Consider the following 18234-nt stretch of genomic DNA (forward strand, 5'->3'; position numbering starts at 1 on the left):
TATTATTTATATATATATATATATATATATATATATATATATATATATATATATATATATATATATATATTAGATGTAGAAGTATAGATGTGGGAGAATAAGCATGAAAACATGAATAGAATAGTTTAATGAATCTGAAACTTGAAAAAAGTGACACTGCCCAATGTGGACTATATGTGAAAAGACAGTTTTTGCATTTTCACATTTTGAATTAAGGTTTCACAATTTTCAAAGTTGGTTTCAAAGTTTGGCTGAAAGACTAATCCAAACACTTTCTCTACAGTAAGAGGAGCAGAATCAGAAGGACAAGTTGCTCTAAATGTCCCTTAACTGCCAGATCAGAGGCTACGAATGTGAAGCTAACTTCATCGTCGATGGAGCGCGGTTGAATGGGAGACAAAGCCTCAACTTTGTTCTTCGACTAACGGAAATATTTTTACATTTAACCCACAACAACTAAAGCGTCCAGTCGACTCAGCGAGACACCGTGATGTTAAATAGATTAACATGTACATGTAATTTATTATTTATTTGTTTTTTTGAGCTATCTCTTTTTTTTCTTTTTTAAAAAACTTTATTAAAGCAACATGGTGCAACACAAGACAATACACCAACGCTGTCAGGGGGTTTCAACCGTTGTTGATCGTTGTTCAATGTCTATGGTTTCAACCATAGATATCTATAAGAAAGGCTAATGTTATATATATATATATATTTTATATATATATATATATATATGTGTGTGTGTGTGTGTGTGTGTGTATATATATATATGTATATATATATATATATATATATATATATATGTATATATATATATATATATATATATATATATATATATATATATGGTTTCAACAATACAGATGCAAGCTTTCATACAAAAACATTGTCAAGTGTACATAAATACATACCTACATGTTTTACAACATAAAAGTTTTTATACCTTTCACTTTGGTAGATTTCTTAATAGACTTGGTTCATTTTCAAAGACAAGAAAGAGAGGTTTTTGATTAACGTAACAACATTTATGTATATGCCATTTGGCTAACTGTATCATGAGATTGATGATATTGTATTGTTTTTCTTTTGCAAAAGGAAAGTCAGTGAAACCAAACAGTACATGTTCAAAGCACAGGGACAAATGAGGTTCAATCGAAAAAGAAATCAGGTTACAAATATCTTCCCATAATAAAGTTGAGGAAGGGCAAGACCAAAATAAATGAAAAACATCTTCAGGGTGTCCTTCACAGAAAGAGCAGTTTAAGTCTGTCTTTCTTAAATCATTGTAAAAAAAACTTTAGATGGGTAAATTCTGTGAATTATCTTAAAAGATACTTATTTAACCTTATTATTGATTATATAGCAGGTAAATTCCAGATCTTTTCCAGTTAAGGTTATTAATAAGGTTATTCCAATAGGTTGTTACATATCGTCACCCTGTTAAAATAATCGCCTAACTCATTTTTTCAAGTTTTGCAGAAAACACAAAAAACTTCACCAAAAGTGTAACATATGACATTTATTGATCATTTCACTCAAAAAGGATGTAACAAAGGATGGCTATTGGCATAGTAATACCACTGTGTGTAAATTATGTAACTTCAGAGAAGTAAATGACTTAGGCAATTTTTTGAACATGCCTTTGTGACTTAAGCAAGATATGATAACACTTTATTTTGAAGGTGTCTACATAAGAGTCACACAAGCCTGTCAGAAACATGACATGACAAGTATCATGAGCATTAATGTTACTTCAAAGTGTCATTAATGTCCATGACATGCTCATGTCACTCTTATGTAGACACAGTAAAGTGTTACCAATATTAGTGTCACAATAAAACACTGATAAACTAAACTGATCACTAAACAATCTCCCTCTAGCTCTTCTTTGCTGGGTTCTTATCTGATGCCTTTGAATGTGGCAGATTGTCAAAGAAGTGATGATCTTAAAGGGGTAAAATCACATGATCTGATCAACTGAGGGTGTAGCCGATTTTACCATAGGTGGCCGCCGTCATGAGGAGATGATTTAGGCAAAAAATAATAATAATTAAGTAATTAAATAAAATGACTCAGGTGATTATTTTAACAGTGTGACGATATGGAGTTGATACGACTTCTTTCTGAAATAAAGATCGTATATTACGGTTACTACTGCGTGTAGAGGAGAAACAAATGTGGCCGATTTCAAGTTTGTTTGGATCAAAGGGCATTAATGATGGATTTTGTATTAATGTACGTGTAATAACGTGGTATTAGAAGAAATGAGCCCAGCGCGACGTCGCTCGCCACGCCCCGGGCTCGCCTCTTACGACATCACGTCGCTTTACGTAAGGCAGGCGCTCCGGTTTCCTGGCGGAGAAGATGGCGGCTCCTGGACCGGGGGAGTATTTCAGCGTCGGGAGCCATGTCTCTTGCCTCACCTGCTTGGGCCAACGTCTGCAAGGAGAAGTGGTCGCGTTTGACTACCAGTCCAAGATGTTGACTCTGAGTATCCTTTGTTGGTTTGGAGCCGCCGGGCGGGCCGCTCGGCCTGGCTGGCTGCACGGGCCTGTCGGGGAACCGAGAAATATGTCAAATAGTGATCCGCGCAGGCGTAATTGGTGCTAGCTGAGTTACACATCTTTGTCCGCTTTAAATATTTCTATTCTCGAGATAGCCGCCTAGACATCACGTATCTGTGGGACCTGCTGTACGTGTCGCCGGCTCGTTTGAACCGCTTCACCGTATCTGTGAGGACGAACATGTGTTTTGAATCCACTCATTGTGTTGCCAGACCTCAACATGGATCACTATCTGGCAGCGGAGAGGCATCATGGCTGTGTGCTCCCAACAAGCCGCCGCTAAGCTAACTGACGTCCTCCCTCTCGGTCTTTACGCCTAAACACTCATTCACCTCACCTAGTGAGCGGTGCCATTTTTTATTATTAACAACAGTCTATTTCTTAAACCCAGCGATGAATGGACACACAGTCCCTCATCCACGCTTACAATCAAGTTGCTGTTAGCTCGGATGCTAACATGCTAACTGTCGGTCAACCTCCACACTGCCGCTGCTGCTGCCGCCGGCTCTTACCCCCCTCATCTGATTCTGGTGACATTGTGATTGTTGAGCGATTTAATGGGCTGAATTATTCTACACTTTCTTGCTTAATTTCGGTTTAATTCAAGTGGCACAGCCATCATGATAACCAGATTTAGCTCGCTGCTGAGCATGCCCAGCTACACCCATCCACCGCTGTGTGTTTGTGTGTTTAATGCACATAATATTAATGGGCTAGATCATAACCAGCACTAATATGTTTGTTAGCGTCAGTGTGGTCCAGCTCTAGGGTCAAACACCAGATGAATGAAGTTAAAACAGTGCGGAGGTTTGACAGTTGGCCTCTCAGGCCTTTGGGTTTGTTTCAATGGGGTTGACACTTGTAATGACCAAGATCAACTTATTTCTGTTTTTTTAAAGTAGTGAAACTTTTCATGAGCAGAATAAATAGTCACATATCTGTGTTGAAGCATCCCTGGCCGCTCTGGGATAGTCCAGTCTCGGCATAAGCTCAGTGGGTGTTTAAAAAGCAGCCAGTCCAATGTGGCCTTTGGGTTTGTGTCAATGGTTTTGGCACTTGTGCTGTCCAAGATGAACTTTTTTTTTTAATAGTTTTTTTTTGCATTTTCACAAGCAGAACAAATAGTCACACGTCTGTGTTAAAGCACCCATGGCTTCTCTGGGATAATCTAGTTTCATGTTTATGAAACATTTATTCTATTAATGAAAATGGACTGCCTCCCTTTCAAAATCCACTAAGTTTGTACCTAGATTATCCCAGAGAAGATAGGGATGCTTTAACATATTGTCTAGATTTGACCAGTCGAAGTATAGTCTATTCAACAGGCAGAATGTAATCGTGGACATAATGTGCTAAATTATTCTCCAGTTTCTGTTTCATTTCAGCACAATTCAAGTGACACAGCCATCGTAAGCATGCCTAGCTACACTCATTCATGTCTGTGTTAAATGCACATAATATATATGGACTAAATTATGATCTGCACTGATTTATGTTTCTGTTAGCTTCAGTGTGGTCCAGCTGTGGGGTCAAACATCAGATGAATGAAGTTAACACAGTGTAGAGGTTTGACCGTTGGCCTCTCAGACCTTTGGTTTATTTCAATGGATTTGACACTTGTGCTGTCCAAGATCAACTTATCAAGCAGAATAAATAGTCACATATCTGTGTTGAAGCTTCTCCGGGATAGTCTAGTCCAGAATAAGCAGTGAAATCACCCTTTTTGCATTTCCATAAATCTGAAACTGTATTTTGAAGTTTCTTTTGGTGTAATCTTAAGGTTTAAATGAGTTTCAGATCGCTTAGATTTGTCTAAACACTTTCTCAACAGTAAGAGGTGCAAAATTGAAAGGACAAGTTGCTCTAATGTCCCCTTAACAGCCAAATCAGAGTCTACAAATAGTCACATTTCTGTATTAAAGCATCCCTGGCCTCTCTGGGATAGTCTAGTCCAGATCTGTCAAGTCTAGGTTTAAGCTTAGTGGTTTTTGAAAGGCAGCCGGTCCAATGTGGTCTAGATGTTGGGGGGAAAAACAGCAATATTTCCCTTTTTAATCTATTTTCATTAATAGAATAAAGTTTGTTAAACCTGAAACTAGATTAACCCAGAGAAACTTTAACATAATGTCTAGATTTGACCAGGCTAAGTATAGTCTGTTCAACAGGCAGAATGTAATCATTGGGTGATGATGTGCTGAATTATTCTACAGTTTGTTTCATTTCGGCACAATTCAAGTGACACAGCCATCATGAGTTCATGCTGCACTCAGTCATGTGTGTATAATGCACATCCTTTTTATGGATTCATGACCTGCACTGATTTATGCATTTGTTGACTAAAGTGCGGCCAAATGAATGAAGTTGACACAGTGCAGAGGTTTGACTGTTGGCCTTTTGGTTTGTTTAAATGTGAATTAACATCACAGTTAAATTAGATTTAAATAGAATCATGTGAATTAGGTAATGTGTTAGAAAATACCTCTACATTAAGCATTTTGTCCTGTCCCTAGTCCCTTTTAATCTAGTGATATACATCTTAGAATGTAACTAACACTGTGACCCGAGCTCTAACAATATTGACAGTTTGAGCGATTTATTTTTACAGCCCAGGTCAAAGGCCAAGGTCTTGGTGTCACGGTCACAACAGGTCAAATTCCGTCCCGATCTTGCATCTTTTTTGAGAGTGAATGCCATCACTGTCTGGCAAATTGTTGTAAAATATGTGGAGAGCCTGCTATGGATCAGATTCACACTGACACGTCTGACAAGCTGTTCCTGTATATCTGACATAACTGACACGGCGCCCTCAGGCCCTGCTCTTCAGCTCTTAAAACCTCAGATTTGTGTTCAGATAAATTTGCAAGAATTTCCTTTTATACTTTGCGTAAGTTTTTTTGCCGCTCAAATATTTCCTCCTGGAAACATAAAAAGGGACTTTATCTTACTTAAAGATCAAATTGCAATCGCTGAGTTTATTTTACGGACATTGTGTGAAATAAGTCAAGCAACATTTTGGGTAATTTTGACTAAAAATATAATGAATTTAGTAGGCTTTTCAGTCAAGAAAATCACTCAAAATCACAAAAAGTGAACTTGCTTTCCTGCTGTACACAGTTTAAATACATTTCTAACAATTCTTCATCCATTCATTCATCTCTGATTACTATAGGTGGCAGCACTGCCTTTGCCTCTGTAACTGGCACTACCTCTCAGTGTCAGTGTCAGCCAGCCAGTGTTCTCTGTCTCATGAGCTGCTTGTTCAGGTTCAGAGAGGTCGCTCCTCTCAATAGTCATTCTGTGCTGGATTCATTGTCGTACAGTTGTGAGCCTTGACTTCATTTCTTTCGAAGAATGTGCTTCCTCCAGCGGTAAGCCGAACCTCAACGACGTCATCCTGATCAACTTAGCCTATGTTTCTGATGTGGACATAATTAATGACCGCACCGAGACTCCACCTCCACTAGCATCACTGAATGTTAGCAAGGTAAGTCTGTCAAGTCTGTTTTTTCTCTTTTTTATGTGTTGATGTGCCTCCAGTAATGGTGATGGTGATAAAGTGAATGTGTGGTTGAACTTAAACACATGTAACTGGAAGCTCATCATTTAGTCTGAGCTGGAGTAATGGCCCACAAAGGTTGAATCTGTAGCTCAAATCAGAAGGTGTATTCAGTTGTTTGTTTGTTTTTGAGGAGATTTACACTGTTCAAAGGTTTTTTGAGTAGTTTTTCCCTGGCCGATGTGAGGGTCAAAGGACAGAATGTGTCGTACCTTGTACAGCCTGTAAACCCCTTTTTAAGGCAAATCTGTAATTTGTGATTCTGGGCTATATAAATAAATAAAATGACTTGACTTGGTCAACTCGTAAAGTAAAAAACAAAATCCAAGTCTGTCATTTGGCAGATTTTCTGTATCTGATCAATATGCTGCACTCACTTCATATTTCCTGTCTTTATTAGTTTGCAGGACTCAGTAAACGCCCCATAAAAGGATTCTGATATACAGGTGCATCTCAATACATTAGAATATGATGGAAAAGTCCATTTCCAGCAGTTCAAGTCAAATAGCCTCAACCAAGTATTGAGTCATATAGATGGACAAACTTTTCACAGGCCAATATGTCCATATTAAACATACTTTTTTAAATTGGTCTTTTGTAATGTATTAAATAGAGATACTGAATTCAAGGTAATGAAATCGAAGCTATAATTATTATAATTAGAATAAATTAAGTAAATTAAGGCATGAAATGTTTCATTCTGTGTGTAATGATCTATATGTGTTATTTCCACTTTTTTGAATTGAATTACTGACATAAATAAACTATTCTATGATATTCTAATTTATTGAGATGCACCTGTATTGAGGCTGTTTGGTGCTAAATGCCTTGTACCTACTTGATCTACAAATATGCACTACTAATCATCCAGCCTCTTAACTGGGACACAACAATAGAAAGATGAATAAAGAGTGTTTGTGTACATTACACCTTGTGATGTACCTTTCAGGATAAGTTAAATCCAGGCTCAGCTCCCCCCTGTGGTCTCACAGTGAGATGTAAGCATTGTGCTGCGCTAATGAGAGAGACTTTGTTGTGGCAATTATGTATGCAAATCAGATTAGAAGATGTAATCTAGAGTCTTTCCAAGGGAGCAGAAGGCTGTGAGACAATATTTCCTTCAGTCATTAAACAGAACGCTGAGGGAGACAAACTGACTTGTTCCTGTTGCAATTAAAAATAAAAAAGCTGTTCCCAGTCCAGAGCTGTGAAATCAGATGATGTTTGATGGTAAGAATGTCTTTTTGTTCTGTTTGAATCTTCGCAGCTTGCCAATCGAGCACGGACAGAAAAGGAGGACAAGCTGTCCCAAGCCTATGCAATCAGTGCTGGGGTTTCTGTGGAGGGCCAACAGCTATTCCAGACTATTCACAAAACGTGAGTACCTCAAACTGATGTTCAGTCTGTTTCAGACGATCAGAGGCAACTTGGTGTATTGTTAGGACGATGTGATGCTGATATTCAGCCATCACGCAAACATTTAGGGCGTTTTTACGTCTGCACAGGTTAAATCTGGCTCATTTGTCATGTTAGTTTATGGAGGGCACGTGAACCCGTTCTCCGCAGGTTTGAGCAAAATTGTACCGATAGTCAGGTGTTCTTAGCATTTTAAATGGCTTTTAAATCACCATTCATGCTCTTTGCAAAGTGTGAAGAATTATAATAATCTCAAGGTGCATTTTGCAATTTCAATTTTAATTCTGTAGTGGTTATTGGGCATCAAAACAGCAGGACCCGTATAATATATTTCGTACAAAGTCTTGAATGTTTAGTTATTTATTTGTTATTTCAAGGATAGAAACATGCTTGAATTTGAATATATGCCTTGATTTTCAACACAATCTGGTGTTTGATCGACACAATCACTCATATATACTAAAAAACGTTCAACAAATATGATGACGGGACAGTTTCATTATGAATATTGGTGTTCTGGCGTCTCACATCAGACGCAGAGCAGACTGTAACCCCAAATAAATCCCAATTAAAGTAGTGAGTGAGTTCATCTTCCTTTTTTTTATTATTTGAACAGATCCGTCCTCCGTTGCAGGATGGAGATACAAAAGATCCTCCACTCCTACAGCCATCAGGCTGTCTAATTCTAACAGAGCTAACAGACTGAATTTCCCATTGGGGATAAATAAAGTAATTTTAAATTTAAATTTTTGAATCGAGATACAGATCGTGCTGTACTCACTGTTCTCTGCAAACATCATGTATTATCCATTGGCCCTTACTGACATTTAATAATCATAATTAAAACACACAACCAAAGTTCTTATGAACAGCTGTCAATATTTATTGATGGCTCTGGATGAGTTGTGGTAACTTGAGATTTTGCGGTTGCAGATAAAGGCTTTGAGAGAAGTTTTCGGTTTAAGTACCATTAATCCTTGAGTTTTCCTCTTAAAAAGCTGTATGAAGCCTGTACTCAGAGTCGGGTCTCTGACGGTTTGTGAAGACCTTTACCTCTACCAGATGCCCAAGACTACAACAAAATTATTCAAAAGAAAACTTGCGGGCAAATCCTTTAAAACAAAAGTCCTAACTCAAGAGAAACATGTTGCAGAGTTAAAAAGTGAGACTGTAAGAAGTCTTGTCCGTTCTGACTGACTTTGCTCATTTTGAGGCCGATTTGCATCCACTAATATTTGTTCTTCTGCTCTCTGACTGACTACACTTATTCACTTGACCTCAGCTCTCCTCCCCGACTAAATATCTCCCCTGTATTTTTTACGGCATTAGTCATTTTTATTTTCTGGTTAAATGTGTCCTGGATGAGTAAACAGCATGTGTGGCACCCTGTTAACTGTCAATCCAGTTAGAGAGTCTCGTTTAAAATACAATCTGAAAAAGAGGATCCATGTTTGTCGCCGTAACTGTTCAGCAGGCTGTTGATGAGCTGATTCCAGACCAGTTTAAATAAAGAAATAAAGAAATGCACAAATGGGATCTAAAAAATAATAAAAATATTAAAAAAATGCTTTTAATAATAACACAATATGTTGAAATAAATGGATAAAGGATTAAACATTTTCTTGTGATTGCTGAATAACTCCTCAATCACAGTTATGTCAAGTTTACAAGCATGTTATTTGTTTGAAAACTTATTTTCCTCATGTCTTCCGAACTATTTGAAAACTTTGTTGTTTCTGTGACGTGTTTGATGGTATCAGATTTTACTCACCGACAGAAATCTGATCAGAGCCGATTTTCTGCTGGTAACAGACATGACTGGACTCTACGGGTGTTTCCAGATTTGCAACTTTGATAAATGGTCACAGCATGATCAAATGAATCCTAATTCTTTGTAGGAAAGTTTTAATCCACTTGCATAGTTTTTGTTTTAAGCGATCAGATAATTAAGGCTCATAGAAAATCCCAATTTAGTGTCAGGTCTCTGAAGTTTGTGGAAGATTTAACTTTTGTTTTCTGTGTGAAACACTTCGTGTTGGATGTTACTTGTATGAAAAGTTCTCTACAAATAAAGTCTGTTTGATTTCTCTGCAGCATCAAAGACTGTAAATGGCAGGAGAAGAACATTATTGTGATGGACGACGTCGTAATCTCGCCGCCTTACCAGGTTGAGAACTGCAAAGGCAAAGAGGGAAGCGCTTTAAGTCATGTACGCAAAATAGTAAGTACGCTTTCTATTCATACAATATTTTCCATTGTGGGTGAATCTGCAGATTTTCCTTGGCTGTCTATGAAAGTTTTTTGTACAAAATCCAAAGATACTATATTGACTTTTATACATGCTAAAGAAAACAGTACATCCATCAAGAGACCCAGACTTATTGTGTAATTGAATGGTTGACTATACATTTACGACAACAAAAATAGAAAATGAGACCGTGTCGACACTGAAACTGATAAATGCAATAAAAGTTTCTTGGTCAAATGATTCTGTCCACACAGGGTTTGTTTCCCACATCGCCATTTGAGTTAAATCAGAGAAACTGATGCATCTACACTAAAGTTACAGCGACATTAACAATCAGTTCACATGAATTGTTGTAGCTGAATAAAATGGAAAGGCTTTGTACAAAACCTGCAAACATTTCAAACTGTTTCTTTTTGAGGCGATAAGGGTGAAAAACTCTGACTCCCACAGTGCACAACACTGCCTCTGCTTCTGCTTCAATAGGCCCATTATTAAACTTTTGACCCCTCTAGTGGACATATTGCTAAACATCCATGTAATAATTAAGGATGCATAGTATAGTATGCAAGTATAGTAAAGGATGCAAGTATATGTGGGCAGTTTCTTCATTAGAAATGGACTTGTATATATTTTAGTAATATAATGGGAGCATAAATGAGGCTTTCTATGTCTCCATATCTGCTCTGTAATGACTCCCAGTCTATTTTTTACAACTTTCGCTCCAAGCAAAACGTCTCTGTTCTGCTCTTCTTCCTCTGCAGCATTTTAGACAGACATAAGATAATCTAGTTCCTGTTTACCCTGGCATGTCCAATGTGTATATACAGTCATGGAAAAAAATATTAGACCAGCCTTGCTTTCTTCTATGTCTTGATTATTTTAATGCCTGGTACAACTAAAGGTACATTTGTTTGGACAAATATAATGATAACAAAAATAGCTTGTAAGCGTTTAATTTAAGAGCTGATATCTAGACATTTTCTATGGTTTTCTTTCATGATTTTGGTTATTATCAATAAAACCATGGAAAATGTCTAGATATCAGCTCTTTAAAAAATCCATTTTCTTTTCATTTAAACTAGAAGACACATGAATCATATACCGTATGGTTCTAGCTTTGCATGGGAAAATAATATAACGCCAAACAAATGAGTAAAAAGGTAACTTATAAATTACAGGTTAAAAAAAAAAGAATGAATAAATAAATGAACAAAAAAGAATAAATAGCTAGGTAGAAAAACGGGAAACTATTTAATAATCTAATCTAATTAATAAATTGAGAAAATAGATGACAAAAAAATAAGTGAATAAATGTTTAAAGGGGTAAAAACTAAAAAACAGCAAGGATACCCCTCATCTCTCTGCGATGAAAAATGCAAATCAAGATGTGATATCACTTTTGTAGATACATTTAGGAGGAACATGGTTATATTATAGAACACTTCTAGAGTAAAGTGTACCTTAAAGTTGTACCAGGCATTAAAATGAACAAGAAATTAAAGAAAACAAGGGTGGTCTGATCATTTTATTTATTTATATATATATATATATATATATATATATATATATATATATATATATAATGGGAGCATAAATGAGGCTTTCTATGTCTCCATATCGGCTCTGCAATGACTGGCATGGCATGTGAGAGACATGCATTATGAAAGAAAATGTCTAAGTGTGGTTGAAGACAGGAGGAATATCTTCTGCAGGAAAGCTGTTGAGAGATGTGTAGAATCTGAGCCAGGGACTGAAACCCTCCCAACAGTTGATTTGGTTTTTCCATCTGTATGTTTTTGACTCTTCACAGAATCCGTGTCTGTTTTTTAAATGTTGTCTGTTTCATTCTCGCAGGTTGAGAAACATTTTAGAGACGTGGAAAGTCAGAAGTCCATGCAACGTTCACAAGCACAGCAAACACAGAAGGACTCCACTTTATCTTCTTGAGTTGGCAGCGCGGGTCAGCCGGGGAAGCGACGCGGGTGGTTCTGTTCCCACTGCCAGACGAAGTCGGCATTCCTTGTCCTCAGTCTGAGACCGCAAGGAGGAGCGCTGAGGGCCCTGGATCCAGAAGATCAAAATACCATTAAATGAAAAAGACAAAAAAGAAAGAGGAAAGATTAAATCTTAAATTAGACTTTATAAAGAATAATTTAAACATGAACCATAAAGCAACCATAGTTTCCTTAACTAACTTGTCTCATTCTGCCCCTTCTCCTCCCCCCCCCCCCCCCTCCTCTCCCTGAAGCCTTTTCTTTTTCCGCCCTCCTTCCTTTGCCTTCAGTTCCATTTCAAAAACAAAACTAGAGCAGTCAGAAAGGCTTGTTAGCTTTATTTTCTGTCATTGTTTCCTTTTTTGCTGTATCCATGTTCTACTGTCTGTATTTTCTGTATTTTAAACAAAATGTGACTTGAAACGCCACACTTTAAAGGACATTTTCTAAAATAAAAGTAACAAAAATTCTGACTGTAATACTGTAATTTTCAACAACTTTTTGAAGAGCGATTTCTAACCAACACATCATGAACATATTAATCATCTGAAGGGTAAAACGCCAGGCTGTGTGCATGTTTGTGGTTTGCTTGAAAACTTTGACCCGACACGTTCTACAGGTGCATCTCAATAGATTAGAATATCATAGAAAAGTTTGTCAGTAATTCAATTCAAAAAGTGGAAATAACACATTTTATAGATCCATTACATGCAGAATGAAACATTTCATGTCTTCATTTATTTAATTTCTTCTAATTATGATTATGGCTTAAATTTAATGAAGACATAACATTCAGTGTCTCAACAAATTTGAATATTACAAAAGACCAATTTAAAAAAGTGTTTAATATGTAAATGTTGGCCTCTGAAAAGTATGTCCATCTATATGACTCAATACTTGGTTGGGGCTGTTTGACTTGAACTACTGGACATGGCGCCTGTAGATGGTACTAAATCCACTTCCTGTCCTATCCGATGGGGATAAACAGGTACTGATCAGGTTAAATGTCTATTCACATTTCACATTTGTGATGCTGTTCCAGAGAAAAGGCACTGATTATTTCTTGCATCATGTGTTTGAGTTGGTGAGGGACTCATGAGCTTCATCATTCACAATGTAAATACAACAAAACAAGCTTTCCTCATGAGAACTTGTGTATCTAAATAGAGTAGCAGATATAAATCCTTGTTTTAGGAAACGATCCAAACCAGACCAGGTTTGCTCTGCAGATAAAGGTTATGTTTTGTGATTATCTGTTTAAGCCCATAATCCCTCTCTAATCAGGAATATTCATTGCTCATAGAGAGCTCGGGGACATTACATCAATATCAGGTTGTTGTGTGATCTGAAGCACCATGCTCGCTGTGCTGCTCCTGCTCCTGAACCTGAACCTGGCTCTGGGCTTCAGGCCGTGTCCCAGCCACTGTCTCTGCTACGAGTCCTCCGACCTGGTGGACTGCAGGGCTCGGGGTCTGGACGGGGTCCCTGCCGGCCTCCACCACGGCACCTGGCTGCTGGACCTGAGCGGGAACAAGCTGACGGAGGTTCGCAGCAGATCCTTTGTGGGGCTTTGGTCACTGAAGATCCTCCTGATGTCCAAAAACAGCATCCACACTCTGCAGCCAAAGGTACCACACATACTCTGAATTTCATTTTATTTTGCTTTTCCTCAATTTAAAATTTAGTTTTGGTCTGAAACATGCAGAGAAACCAGTTTGCACATATTTTTAATTAAATAAAACGTGTGGATAAATAGGCTTCACCTACACCTTTTTGCTCAATATTTTTAGTTTTCCTTCTAATTAGGGCCCGTGCAGGCAACAATCTGCGAGGTCCCTATTGTATTTCGAATTATTATTTTTTTTCTTCTTCCCAAATGATCGCATTTTTCACTGCCTGAACATACCCCAAAACTCATGAAACTTTAAATATGTCACACCTGGCGAAATATTTTATAATCTATTGTCATCCTGAATTTCCACCTATATGGCGCTATAATAAAGGAAAGTGCCTTTTGGCTAATAACTCCCACATACTTTATCGCACATTCAAAAACCTTATATCCACGCGTTCACTGAGTTGTGCTGAATCTCGTAATATAGGCCACGCCCATTTTCGCCTGGAGTTATTTTTCCCGCAAATTCGCGAAATGTTGTAAACATACTTTTTCGAACTCCTCCTCGGCAATTTCATCGTTTTGCACCAAACTTTGCACACAGCATCTATGGACCCTCATAACAAAATTTTATTAAAATCATTTTGATAACCCAAAGAATACCCAAGTTATTAAATAACAACTTCCTGCAGGTGGCGCTATTTTAAACACAAAACAGGAAGTGTTGCATATCTCCACATTGGTGTGTCTGAATGACATGAAACTCAGGTTACTACTTCCCCATGAGCCCCTGAGGCTCTCTGCAAAATTGTGGCCGATGACCACTAGGTGGCGCTCTTTAAATTGAAGTATTTTATATCTCCAAATCGGTTGGTCGGATTAACACCAAACTTGGTATACATATTGTTAATGCCCTCCTGAGGATAACTGAGGTTTTATTGATCTGGTGGCAGTCTAATATAATATTTGCCACTGTGCCCAGACCATAAGACTTAAGGCAATGAAATTCATTATCATGTTTTTTTAATCTTTTTATCTATGTTATTTACTTTATTTGTACCCAGAGGTAGATTTTGTTTGCAGTATAGAGTCCTCATACACACACACAAAAGAGGCACATATCACACATCATTCAACATTCAAGACAGTGGGAGTTAAGAAATGGCAAGTTAAATAAAAAATAAAAAAATTAAATTAAAAATTATTAAAAGTTCTTACAGATCCAGACTATACTTAGATATTGATGTGAACTAAAGTACGAATAGCAAAAAAAAAAAAGAAGACAGAAAAATAAACAAAATAAAACAGCAAAATAAAATAAAACTTGTTAAGGCCGTAAAAACGTAGATAAAGGTTAAAATGTAGATATAGAAATAGTAAATACATACATAAAAGCAACAATAAATAAACACCTGTGCAAAGCAGGGACAAAACTGTTTTTGTGTCTTTTTGTTCTACACCTAGGGATTGTAAACCTACGCCCAGAGGGGAGGAGCTGAAACTCTGTGTGCAATGGATGGGAACTGTCATTTAAAATTGAACCAGTAATGCGCTGTAATTGTTTTGTGTACAAGGTCTCCACGTTGAGCTGTGGCTCACCAATCAGTCTGCTAGACCACTTTACTATTTGGTTGAGTGAGTTTTTATTTTTCAATGAGAGGTTGCCACCGGGGTGTGTGCGTTACAGGGGCCAGTCTATACCACCCCTATGAATTTGATTGCCTTAAGTGTTATAGTGTGGCCACGGTACCAAATATGAAATTAGACTGCCACCACCTATGGCCACCGTAGTGCCACCTAGGGGCCGATCAATAAAACCTTAAAGGGTTATCCTCAGGAGGGCATTGACAATAATTGTACCAAGTTTTGTATAATAATGCACAAACTATCCCTTTAATCCTCATACAGTGTCTGAAGGAGGACTCTTAACTGATATGTATAAGTTCGAAGAGGCAGGTAGCAATGGTGGAAAGTAACTATGTACATTTACTCAAGTACTGGACTTAAAGTACAATTTTGAGGTACTTTTATGTACATTTTATGTAACTTTATACTTCTACTCCACTACATTTTGAGACATATATTGTAGGTTTTACTCCTCTACATTTAGCTGACAGCTTTAGTTACTTTTCAGGTCAAGATTGAAAATGAAAAACATGATACATTTAAAGTGATTACCAGAATTGTACTTAAGTAAACACCATTAGCTTAATTTATCTAAAATTTCAATTATAACAGTTAAAGTACAGAAAATGGCCCCTCGTAAGGTTTACATTAATATATTACTTTTGTTTTCTATGTCCAATTTTTGGACAACACGTAATTGGTGTTTTTCTGTCTGTATCTGTATCAACAGACTATAATAAAGTAATTTTAAATATTTTTAGGTATTTTCAAATTTGACCATTTTTAACCAAAATCGACATGCTATAGTATGACCTTTTTTTTCTTTGGACAATTTTCAGACATCCCATAATATGGTGTTTTTCTGTCATTAATGGACAAACTACGTTATCATATGTATGAACAGAGTGTTATAAAGTAATTTTTTAGCATTTTTAAAATTTGACCATTTTTGACAAAAAACGACATGCTATATTATGACTTTTTTTGAGGGGGTCATTTTTTGGCATCCCATAATATGGTGTTTTTTGGACAAACTATGCCACTTGTAACAGACTATAATTGACCCATTTTAAGCATTTTATGATTCAATCATTATTATTAGCGCATTAGTGTGTGGGCAGAATTTTAATGTTGCAGCTTGTGGAGATATCACTAATTTATACCTAAAGTAATACTTTATATATTGGTAGTTTCATTTCTAAATGCACTTTATTTTCAAGTTGTTTGTTTTTGTATGTGAACTCCTAATCCACAAATTAACTGTTAGCTGTCGTAATGTGTTTTTATGTAAATAATGTGTGTTTTAATGTAATTAGATTTTTTAATACGTCCTTTTGAATAGCAGATTTTGCACATGCAAGTCAAAGACACATTTTCATTTAATTTGATGCAGGAAACCTGATTTTATTCCTGATTTCTGTCCTGTTTTCTGCCTCTCAGTGTCTGTCATCGCTGCAGTTTCTGGAGAGGCTGGATTTGAGTTTTAACCGGCTGCGCTGGCTCCCTCAGGACTTCTCTCAGAGTCTTTCCACCCTGCAGGAGCTCCAGCTGGACCACAACCTGCTGCAGCACCTGGACTCCAGTTCACTGGGAGGTTTTGAAAACCTGCGGAAACTGGACCTCAGTTACAACCGCCTCCGGGAGATGGATGTCGGGGCTTTCAGCGGCCTCTCCCGACTGAGACTCCTCAACCTGGAAGGAAACAGTCTGAATGTGCTGACAGACGGCCTGTTGAGCCGGCAGCAGAGACTGGAGGTGCTGCTGCTCAGCCACAACAACATCTCACAGATCCAGACTGAAGCTCTGGCTCCTCTGCGGAGTCTCACTCTGCTGGGTCTGCAGGGGAACCAGATGGAGCACATCAGGTTCAAGACCTTCCTGAAGCTCCAGACCACCACCACCCACCTTCAGATGTCCTCCAACCGCTGGACATGTGACTGCGAGCTGCAGCGCGACTTCAGCAAGATCCGTTATGTTCGACACCTGCATGTGGAAGACTACAAGGACATCATCTGTCAGGCTCCTGCTCGGCAAGCCGGGAGCCTCCTGGCAGCGCTGGACAGCCAGCTGTGCATCGCTGAGACCGCGTCGGTGCTGGTCATCACCATCACCGTGCTGCTGGCTGTGGTTGGTGCCCTGGTCAAAGCAGAACACAACCGCCAGAAGAACAAACAAACTGATCCAGAGTCAGAGAAACAAGAGAAATGATAATGATGTGTTTGTTCTTTAATTTTGTTTGGTTATTTGTGTGTTTTTTTCATGACCAGTGTTCTGGGGCCCTTGGACCACATGGTTTGTGTTTGATTTAACGTTTAGATCTGCTTTAAAGCTTCATTTCTATCTTCCTTAATTTGATTTTAGAGGATCCAAATATTCCCCCGACACCCACATTATTAAAGATTAGAGAGTATTGGGTCTTAGAACATTATGATTGAGAATATGATGGCCCTTTGCATGCTCGATTATGCCTCCGAAGTTGTTGCAGCACTTTTCGGGTTGATAGCACAAACTGGATATAGAGTGCACAGAACCTGGTCGCACAGGAATCCGTGAAATAGCCACGGATTCGCTTAACTCAAAATCCATGGAATAGCCACGGAATCACTCAAATTTCCGTGAAACCGACACGGATTTCGCTACAATGACAGTCATATCCTGTGGCTATTCCATGGATATTTTTTCCTATTGGTCTGTTCCAAGTCACGTGACTTTTAAGGTCCCGGCGGTCAGAACAAAAAACATGGCGGACAGTTCTCTCATTTTTAATGAAAAAAAAAATCAATATTTTGACTTAGTTTCTGCATAAAAATGGATTTTGATCACATTTCTAGCGAGAAATATATGTTTTATTTTCTAAATATTCACTCAGTGAATGTACATAATCACTTTGTATGTTGGAAATTTGAGTGATTCCGTGGCTATTCCATGGATTTTGAGTTAAGCGAATCCGTGGCTATTCCCGGATTCCTGTGAGACCATGTTGAGTGCACAATGGAGCTCCACTTCCCAGTGTGCAAAAGTGAATCCAAAATATCCCGTTGATAGCTGCCATCTTGTGCTGATGATGCAATCTGAAGTCAGAATGTGTGCAGCATTGAGTTATGGTATCAAGTTCCCACTGAGAACACAATCTGAGCACAATGCGTACAATACATAAGGTTTTAGTATATTCCAATACATTGGATGCATAAAATGCACTATGCAATATGCAA

At 37.8% G+C, this 18234-nt stretch overlaps 2 protein-coding genes across 2 annotated transcripts; both read left to right on the forward strand.

The window, feature by feature from the left end:
- The first annotated feature begins 2334 nt into the window (after nucleotides 1–2334).
- On the forward strand, nucleotides 2335–12260 carry lsm12b (LSM12 homolog b). Its single transcript, XM_059325108.1, has 5 exons — nucleotides 2335–2494; nucleotides 5918–6051; nucleotides 7391–7500; nucleotides 9634–9760; nucleotides 11642–12260. Exons 1-5 carry the CDS (start codon nucleotides 2368–2370, stop codon nucleotides 11732–11734), a joined length of 591 nt encoding a protein of 196 aa, XP_059181091.1. The 5' UTR covers nucleotides 2335–2367; the 3' UTR covers nucleotides 11735–12260.
- Nucleotides 12261–12930: 670 nt separating this feature from the next.
- Nucleotides 12931–18202, forward strand: LOC131959871 (phospholipase A2 inhibitor). The gene is made up of 2 exons (XM_059325099.1): nucleotides 12931–13409; nucleotides 16463–18202. Exons 1-2 carry the CDS (start codon nucleotides 13137–13139, stop codon nucleotides 17228–17230), a joined length of 1041 nt encoding a protein of 346 aa, XP_059181082.1. The 5' UTR covers nucleotides 12931–13136; the 3' UTR covers nucleotides 17231–18202.
- Nucleotides 18203–18234: the final 32 nt, after the last annotated feature.

Source organism: Centropristis striata, chromosome 21 (assembly GCF_030273125.1).
Source record: "Centropristis striata isolate RG_2023a ecotype Rhode Island chromosome 21, C.striata_1.0, whole genome shotgun sequence".
NCBI lineage: Eukaryota > Metazoa > Chordata > Actinopteri > Perciformes > Serranidae > Centropristis > Centropristis striata.